At 34.0% G+C, this 9,942-nt stretch overlaps 1 protein-coding gene across 1 annotated transcript in view; it reads left to right on the top strand.

Moving 5' to 3' along the window:
- Positions 1–6,366: 6,366 nt before the first annotated feature.
- The window catches only part of LOC110025085 (E3 ubiquitin-protein ligase RGLG5-like), a 9,575-nt gene continuing 5,999 nt past the window's right edge, over positions 6,367–9,942 (top strand). Inside the window, exons 1-6 of the mRNA XM_020725352.1 lie at positions 6,367–6,499; positions 6,818–7,422; positions 8,302–8,386; positions 8,456–8,596; positions 8,683–8,796; positions 8,893–8,990. Of these exons, the coding sequence (XP_020581011.1) occupies positions 7,066–7,422; positions 8,302–8,386; positions 8,456–8,596; positions 8,683–8,796; positions 8,893–8,990 (795 nt within the window). The 5' untranslated portion in view covers positions 6,367–6,499; positions 6,818–7,065. The remainder of the gene's footprint in view (positions 6,500–6,817; positions 7,423–8,301; positions 8,387–8,455; positions 8,597–8,682; positions 8,797–8,892; positions 8,991–9,942) is intronic.

The raw sequence follows: 9,942 nt of genomic DNA, 5'->3' as shown, positions 1-9,942 counted from the left end.
GGGTGTTGGGGGGGGGGGGATCCGCAGATAGAAGATTGTGAGGCCCGCTTGTTTGACCAAGAAAAGTTATTTGAATCAAAGCCAACAAAGCTAAAGTCGACTGAGCCAAGATAAGAATAAAAATACGACTAAATAATCGAAGCCCAATTCATCTGATCAGAAACGAGACAAAGAGACGTCCGAACGAACCACTATGGAAGAGCAAACCAAAGGAAGATATGATTCCCTATCATCCATCACAGAAAGATCCAGAGGCCCCTCATCAAAGGTCAATAATGGACAACGGGGTCATAACCACTGGCCGACCCACCTCGACTAAACTCAGCTGATTGAGAAGATACCATTTAACCAAGCAGATCTCAGTTAATCAAGCTGATCTTGCCGACTCTGAGCAATTAAGCTTAGTCACCAACCCATAGAGCAGTTGGACGATAAGCTTATACATGCAAGATATTTGAAATATTATACTATTGACTCCATTAAATCAAGAGCAAAAATTTAATATCATTATGTTGTACCCTCTGCCTTATAATTATAGAGATCCTTTCTTGAAGAAGAAAATACATTTTTACTATTCATTACTGTTCACTCATCTCTTTGTCTGTCTCTATTTATACTTGCTTAAGCTTCATTCCTTGAGTGTGATTCACAAACAAATCAGGATTTGACATCCTAAAATGTGCGGTGAGTGTGGATCATGCCACAAACAAGAAGATGAACAACTCAAGGAGAAGAAACTCACAGCATAGACACTGATAGCATGGAGAGCACCAGAGAGTTTGTAGCCCAGCAGATCAAGGATTTGAAGGATCAAATATTGGATGTCAATCGAGATGTGCTGACTCGGGGAAAATATCAGTAACCCCGTAAAGAAGGGTCAGTGCCTCACGACAAAAGAGTCTCCTTAGCTTTGAAAAGAGAAGACCACTCCCAGTATTTTGGTAATGCTAGGTCAAAATTGATTTACCGGCATCACTTTTCGCATACTATGGCGCGTCAATTACTTGAGAATTATTCTCTCGACAAATTTCTGAGACCAAGCCCCCAGAGCGATTCAAGATTCTGACATTGGTGTCCTGCAAAGGTCAGACCAATCTGACTGATCACATAGCCTCATTTGATTCAATCATGTGTTTATTGTGGATCACTAAAGTGCTAAAATGCTATCACTTCTTTACCGCACTGAGGAAGTTGGCCCTTAACTGGTTTAATGGATTACAGTCAGAGGTATTCTCTTTGTTCGTTAATTTCAAATGAATGTTTGTGGTTTAGTTTGTAAGCACCCAAAAGCCCTAAAAAAACTCGCAAGCCCTTCTGAAAATTTGCCAATGACAAAGTGAAATCCTTCCCTCATTTATCAAATGCTTCAAGAAGGAGATGTTGGAAGTACATGACTTGAAGCCCGCCATGACCTGAAGCCGACAATTACTCATGCTACCCTATCTCAGAGGCCAAAGGAAGGACCCTTCAGGTACATGTTGCGTCTACATGGATCAAAGACATTTGTCAGTAGTTGGAGCTGTCCAATAACAACATATCGATAGAGAAGTATAGCTCCAAACTTGTTTCCTCCAGACCCCCCAAGGTGTAGGGTAGAGACAGAGACATGATTCTTGCATTATGCTCATCCTTGCTATGAAGACACTCAACCGCCCTAGGACCAACGAGTAACCAACACAACATACCACATAGAAAGTCAGAACCAGTACCCTGACCAGTGGCTGGATCGATACAATGAGTACTCTCTATCGATGACTGAGATAGTGGAGGTCATTAAAAATAAAAATTACTTCAAGAGAGCCCACTCGGTGCAGATCGAAGCTTACTTCAAGGATCCCAATAATTATAGTGTCTTCCATTGGGACCATGAGCAGACATGGAAGAATGTTGCACTTCTGAGGCCTCATCAAAAAGTTGATCAAGGCAAAGAAACTAAAGGATTTTGTTGCATCGAGAGCAACAAACTAGCAGTAGGGTAAGCCTCAAGTGGAGGAAATATTGGACAAGCCAATTTAAGCCCATGATATTGGACAAGCCAATTTAAGCCCATGTAATCCACATTGCTGACACAGTTCTTGCAATCTTTGGATGACATGGAAACTCATCCAGCTGAGCTAGTTTCAAGAGGATTTGGTTGAGAGAACAATGTGTACCCTCCAATATTCCCAAATAAAGATCACATCCTCTCATCACTTTCAACAATGAAGATACTCCTCTAGGGGCAATCCTTACAACAACACCATCATTGAAAATGCATTGATTGACAACTACCAGATTGGTGTCACCCTCATCAAAACTCCTAGATTCATGAATATCTTATTCAAAACAGTGTTCGATAAAATGGGTCTCGATAACAATCGACTAATAATGGTTGTTAGCTTGCTCTATGGATTCTCTGGTGAGAGAAATGAAGCGTTGGAAACCATTGCTCTGTCGATCACTTTCGGAGAAAAGGAGAAATAATTCATCAACATGGTAGAATTCTTGGTGGTCAATTCATCACCCATGTACAATGCCATCCTTGACTACCCTCAGCTCTTCTCCTTCTAGGTTGTCACCTCAGTCTATCATGTGGTTGTAAAGTTTCCAAGTGTTGGAGAGGTAATCACTATCTAAGACGATCTTGAGCAGTATCACACCATTACCTTCTATTGACCTCCTTTTTAGTTAATCATTTCTTAAACAAAACATTACCCCTCATCCCATGGGATTACATTCCATAATAATGAGGTTACCGAGTGTTGTAATACAAGCTCAAGTAATATGTGATTTAAGAGTCTGTGTATTGATCCCACGAAGGAATGTTTAACAATTATTCATGCAGAAAATTCTCTAGTTTACGAATTCGATGAACCTAACTTGGTAGTGTAGCAAAGAAGGTTTTAAGTCCTAATATTCTAATAAAAGCAAAGTAGATCGCAGGCAGAAAAAACAAAAAAGCGAGAAAAATTTAAGGAGTTCTTTAAAGAGTGACGAGGCTCGTGCCTCTGTGATTCGACGATCACGGTGATTGTGGTTCGGTTTTGGTGCATCATTGATCTTGTTGATTCGAAGACAACTAAGCTTATCCGACCGACCCAGAGAGATATTTCTTAGTAGAAATCCCTTTAAAGCAAGGGCAAAAATATATATATATATATATTTGTGTGTGTGTGTGTGTGTGTGTACGTGTTAGATATGTATATACATATGAATTGAGGGGCATGAATTGGATTTTGATAATAATTTCTAAAGACCCTTAATCAATCAGATTAGTTGGTAGTCACCCAAGTTAAGGTTGAGATTTATTGCTGCTCTCAACTTGAAGTTCCATTAGGTGACCTAAGACACAACAATGTTTCTTCATCCCTCTCTTTTCTTAATACACTTTGTATCCCTTGTGTTTTTCGTTTTCATTAAATCTACATTCTTATCATTAATTAAATTAAAGTGGCACTCTAATTAAGTTACTTATCAACCTACATTCTTATCATTATTTAAATTAAAGTGGCACTCTAATTAAGTTACTTATCTTCTTAATCCTATTCGCTGCAAGCCTTTCTCTTCAAATGAGTGATAACCCATTACCCATAAAAGCTAACCTTATATTTAACTCGGGTTAGATAATATTATCATATGCAGAAAAAGCTTAAGACAAAATCGTGAATAAATATAATTATTACATGCTAAAATATTGGTAAAAATGAAATGAATATTGTACGTCTTAGTTTATGATTAAAATCTCTTATACACACAATTAAAAGAAGTTTATTGAATAGAAGTTAAGATTTTTATGTAAAAAAAAATATGAAGAGAAAGTTGAAACGTCCGATCTAGTCGAAATGATTCACTATATAAAAAGAGGGCAAAGATTTGCTCTTTAGTTCAATTGGATAAAAAGATGTTATAAAGTTTAGAACATTTGCTCGTTTTCTTGTGATCGATTGTAATTTAGAATGTTTGAGAAGTTTTGATGGGTGATAAGGGATTGTGGCTGTCAGGTAAATATAATAGTTGGGCAATGAGGGTCAAACAATGGTAGAGGAGATGCAAATGATTGTATAATGACGTAAGAACTACAATAATTGGACTATAGCAAATGAGTTATGATGGTTAGAGAATAATTGTTAGACAGTAATATTCAAACAATGGCTATCAAATAAAGGTTATTTGATAATGTTAGATGAGCTGTGATGATCAAATGAAAAGAACCGAGCAATAAATAACGGGTGATGATGATTGTTAGTGATAATCATCGGTACGTAGTAAATGTTGGATATGACCTGAAGTTTTTTGTATCTCTAAACTTTTTTCTCTCTAAATCTTGATCCTTTTCATGTGGTGAAGAAAGTTTATTTATAATTTTGAGAATGACATTTGATACTTTTAGCCAGGATCTCAAAACATTTCATAAAAAAAACTACTGTTAATTTTCTTAATTATAGATCATTTTCTTAGTATTTGCATGATCTAACGACTTCATAATCAAGCGATCCTAAGCTTAATGAATTTCTCTTCTAGAGATGTACAAAAAAAATTTAGAAGCCATTTGATTTTCAAGTTAATGTGATGAAGTTTTCAAATTTGCTTTATGTGCTCAATTTTCATTTGGAGCAAATCAGATCACTTGGATTAATCTTGTTGAAAAGTTTATTTCACTTTGAATTTAGCTAAAATCAAATTTCACAAGATCCTAAATTTTTTTAAATTAATTCAATTATTACATTAAGATTCATGCTTAATTGGATGAATTTATTAATATTATATCAATAATAATTCATCACAATATATATTATAAACAAATAAATTGATTTTACACGACGAATAAAAAAAAATTGAGAAATATACCCAATATTTAATTTTTTGGGAAAATACACACAAATTTAATTTTCAAACCAAAATCCCCTAAAATTTAAATGTCGGCTCGAGCATCATATAAGAGAATCTTTAAACAAGAAATTGGTCGACCCCTTTGTCATCACCGATTTTCATTCATGAGTCATGATTTTACCAACAAAATTGTAAAGTTTTCAACCATATTTTAGTTAATTGTTTAAGGTTAATGAAGTTACATATTTGGTTATTAAGGTTTAAAAAGTGTATTTGTAATCTAAACTATAAATCAAAGAAAATATTCGATAATCAATTATGAGAATATTGATTGAAACTCATTTTAATCTTGATCAAAATATATTGAACTTTTGATTAAAACATATGAGGCTTATTTGAATTATAATTTGAATAAGGTTCAAACTATGATCAATGAATGATCAATTAGGATTTTATCATGGTATGAATAATGATAAAAATAAAGTTTAATCAATATCTAAATGATGATAAAATAAAGTTCAAATAATAATCGAAAAAGATTTAATCTTGATTTGAATACTAATAAAAAAGATTCGATAATGATTTAGATATTGATTAAAGAGAGTTTGGAATTGATTCAAATAATGATTAAGTCATATTTGTGATATTGATCAAAATTTAAATAATGATAAATCTTAGTTCAAATATTGTTCAAATATAATGAAAATAAGTTCTTATCATTTTATAGTTATTATCTTTTTTTAGAAGTGATTCATTTAACTTGTCTTGTTATAGATGTACATATTTGAGTATATTATGGTTCGGTCAAATTTGAGCTTTATTTATGTGTGTTTTTGTGTATCTAAACAATCATCTTGTTTAATCATAATTTGAAATATGTTCTGACACGACTTAAACATGTTCAAACTGCCTGAGAACATCATAAGATTCAAATATATATTTGAACATATTAAAATAAAATTTGATTATGATTCAGACTAGTTAAAAAATATAGTTTGAATATGTATTTAAATATGCACGAATGTTGTTTGACTATGGTTCAAATAAAGTTCAAAGACATGTTTTGAGAAAGTTTGGAACACAATGTTAGATATTTAATTTAGTCTATATGTGAGAATCTTGTAATGTTCGAGTAATATTTCATTATAATTTAAAAAAATATTTGAATATAATTTGAATATGGTTCCAACATGTACTCTAACATATTTGAGTTAGAATAAAATTAGATTATAGTTTGAAAAAAGTTTGATCATAATTTGAACACATTCTAAGAAGTTTAAAACATAATGTTTGCTATTATATTTAGAGCTATGTATGAGCTTCATCTAAATGATTTAACTATAAAAACATTGAAAATCATATTTCTTAGAGTCATATTGACAATGTGAGACATCCTTCCTATAGCCTATAGGAGGTCTATAAGTATGTTGGCATATTCTTGTTAAAAATATATTTTTTGAGACATTTATAAAAAATGCGAAAAAATAAGCATATTTTCCTAAAAATTATGTATTAAAATAGTTTAATTAAAGTATGATTTAGCAGGTACAATTTTGTTGAAAGAGAGAGGTAACAAAGGTGGAGTTGAAGCTTCTGCGCTCCATCCGCCATGTGCGGTGCTGGCGGAGAACTGCAAGTTCCTTTTCTTCAAAAGCATTCCTTTTCCAGTAGAATCTCCAAGCTAGCTCAGGTAAGCACCGCGCCATGCAACTCTCTCGCTGCTCTTCTCCATTTTTCCCATCTTTTTATCAGCAAGAAAATTGCAGCCTCTAAACCTAGGCTTTTTCGGAGGCCAGATTTGCGAACTTCTTTGCTGTTTTTTTTTTTCAGACATGATTTTTTAACATCATACTTCTTGTTTTATTTTTTCACCTTTTTTGATGAAATGGATTAAGAAAAACTTTGCGTGTAGTCTTACATCTCTCTAAATTGTGGGTGGCTGCGTGTTGGGTAGTGCAATTGACTTGCTTTCCGCTCTTTATTTCAACATTTCTTCTTCTAAATGCAGGCATGGAGGATTTAGGGTTCATGGTTGGAAGAGGAGATTCATTGCTTCGGTTATCCTGGTCTGCTACCATCAACTGTTACGGCGGCGGCCATCTTTATCTCTCACTTGGCCTCAATAACCTCTCAACTAAATCTGATATGCTCGTGCTGGCAAAGTCTTAGACTTATTATCTACCCATTTCTCTCCTCATCTTTCTCCATTCTTCTTTTTCTTCCCAAGCTTGATAAGTGTTGTAAAAGTCGGGTTTGATGGGGGGCAAAAGCTCGTCAGAGTCAGGTAGGAGGCGCATCAGCCGCCCCGCATCCTTTAAATATGGCCACCATTCCGAAGATCACCCATGGAGCTCACCCTATTTCAGCGAGACGCCACAGTATCAGAATTATCCTCCTTCTCAAAGCTATGATCCGCCGGTTGAGAACTACCCTCGCACTCATTCGTTTTCAGCTTCATATGCTTATCCGCCTGAGGACTACTACCCAAAGCCTTCCAATTATCCTCAACCTTCTCAGCCATATTCCTCTTCTTCTTCAAATGCGGCACACCGATTGCCTAGGTTGGACCGAAGGTACTCAAAGATAGCTGACAATTACAAATCCTTGGATGAGGTATATCATTTCTTTCTTTCTTTCTTTCGTTTGTTTTTCTTGGGCCATTTACATAAATACCATACAATTCTTATTTATTTACATATCTAATAGTTTAACATTCATATTTACATGCATAGCACTCAAATCTTTAAAGTCTCGTAAAAAATACCATCATTACTCTCTTTTAAAAAGTGAAACAACTTTTCATGCATAGGTTTATGGCACCAAGATGTGATGAGCGTAAATATCAAACTTTGGGTGTTAGATGTGTAAATGCATGAAATTTGTTTGGTATGTATGTAAATTTCCCTTTTATCTATTGTAATGGCTGGTTTACTCTGTTCTGTCTAAGCCTCTGCTGTTTTTGTGGCGATTTCAAGTAGCTTACCTCATGCTTCATCATTACATGTTTTGAGAATAGGATTTGGAAGATAAATAAATCTAGTTCTTGAGTGAACTTTGCAGAAGGGGGCAATTGAGAAGTTTTGCAAGTTTAGTTTTGTTTTGGGCTGGAAATGGTTTCTAGCTGATTGAGAATGATGAAAGACATCATCCATAGCATAAGATTTTGCTTCCTGCATACACATCAAAAATTGGATAGGTTGCCCCGAGGAAGTTTTCCTCAAGTCTGTGCGGCCAAGTGCACATGCCTCTGAAAGACCAAACTTTTAGCTTGTCAAACATTATATTCTTATGATAAATTGTAGTGTTGATATCTACCACATCCGGAGATCTATTGTTTTTTTTTTCCTTGATTAATCTGTATTGTAATATTTCTTCTGTGAAATTTTCAAGAGAAGTCTACAAACTTTAGTGGGCACACTTTTTGGATCAGCTTTATTTTACTGCAGCTTATACACAACATTCTCGTAATTGAACTTCATTTCATTTATGAAGGTTACTGAAGCTCTTGCTCAAGCTGGTCTTGAGTCTTCTAATCTTATTGTTGGTATTGACTTCACCAAAAGTAATGAGTGGACAGGTAAGAATTTGAAAATCATAATTTATTGTTATAACCTCTGAAATTTATCTGGCTTGATTTAATGGATAGGTAAGCACTCATTTAACCGCCGCAGTTTGCATCACATCAGTGATAGACCCAATCCCTATGAGCAAGCAATCTCTATAATTGGAAAGACATTGTCTAAATTTGATGAAGATAACTTGATTCCATGCTTTGGGTTTGGAGATGGTGAAATTTCATTAATTTTTTAATTGTTAAACTTCCATTTATGAGGCATTTATAATAATTTTTCAATTATGGATTTATGTTTACAGCGTCAACGCATGACCAAGATATCTTTAGCTTTTATCCGGACGAGAGACCATGTAACGGGTTCGCCGAAGCTCTTTCGAGATATCGAGAAATTGTGCCACACTTGCGGTTGGCTGGTAGCTATAAGTCTTTTTTTTTTTTTTTTTTTAATTTTTTTAAAACTTTATGATGATTTGTCATGAATTATTTTAACCTTATACTTTTGTTTCAAGGGCCGACATCTTTTGCCCCAATAATTGAAATGGCAATGACCATTGTAGAAGACAGTGGTGGGCAGTACCATGTTTTATTGATAATTGCTGATGGTCAGGTATTTATAAACTTTTATTTTTCCCAGTGGCAAAGATTCCTCATATTTTTCTCATAAATTCTAAGTAGAACTGCAAGAGGACCTATGGACCAATGCATGATAAATGTGGAAAATGAGAATGATCATGTCACAAGAGTAGGCCATCGGATGTCTTTTGAAAATATTATAGAAACTTGCAAGAATGTTTGTCTGAATCTTAAAAGTTTATTTTATGAAAATTTCATTCCATTTAATGTGGCAACTCCTTATCTTAATATTATACATTTTGTAGGTTTTTGTGATTGAAACAAAACTACTATCCATATATGAGCTAGAAAACTTGAATATTGAAATTGTACACTTAGAAAGTTAGCGTGAAGACTAAGAGAACGTCAAAATAGATGGAGTTACTATTATCTTTAATCGCTGGTTTGACATTAAGAATAGAAGCTTGATACATTTTGTAGGTTTTTGTGATTGAAACAAAACTACTATCCATGTATGAGCTAGAAAACTTGAATATTGAAATTGTAACACTTAGAAAGTTAGTGTGAAGACTAAGAGAACGTCAAAATAGATGGAGTTACTATTATCTTTAATCGCAGGTTTGACATTAAGAATAAAAGCTTGATCAATAATTTTTGTGTGATATTTTTTTAAATTCTATTGAAGCATCATATTATGTAAATAATTAAAACTATATTTTATGGACTTCTTGATCAAGTTATAGAACAGATTGAAGAGCATCTAATAATTCAAATTATTACAGACATTCTTAGTGCCACTAGGGCGGCTATAAATAAATTAAACGATATATATGTATATGTGCAATTGGTGGCTTGTTGGTTGACAACTTCAACGTAAGTCTCCTCTGTCTCGGGTTCGAATTTATCTAGGTCGAATTAGCACATGTGGGGTAGACAGACACATGTTATAGTCCATCTTTATATATATATATATATATATATATATA

This window comes from Phalaenopsis equestris, unplaced genomic scaffold, assembly GCF_001263595.1.
Source record: "Phalaenopsis equestris unplaced genomic scaffold, ASM126359v1 Scaffold000002, whole genome shotgun sequence".
Classification (NCBI taxonomy): domain Eukaryota; kingdom Viridiplantae; phylum Streptophyta; class Magnoliopsida; order Asparagales; family Orchidaceae; genus Phalaenopsis; species Phalaenopsis equestris.
This window is presented reverse-complemented; position numbering and strand designations above follow the sequence as displayed.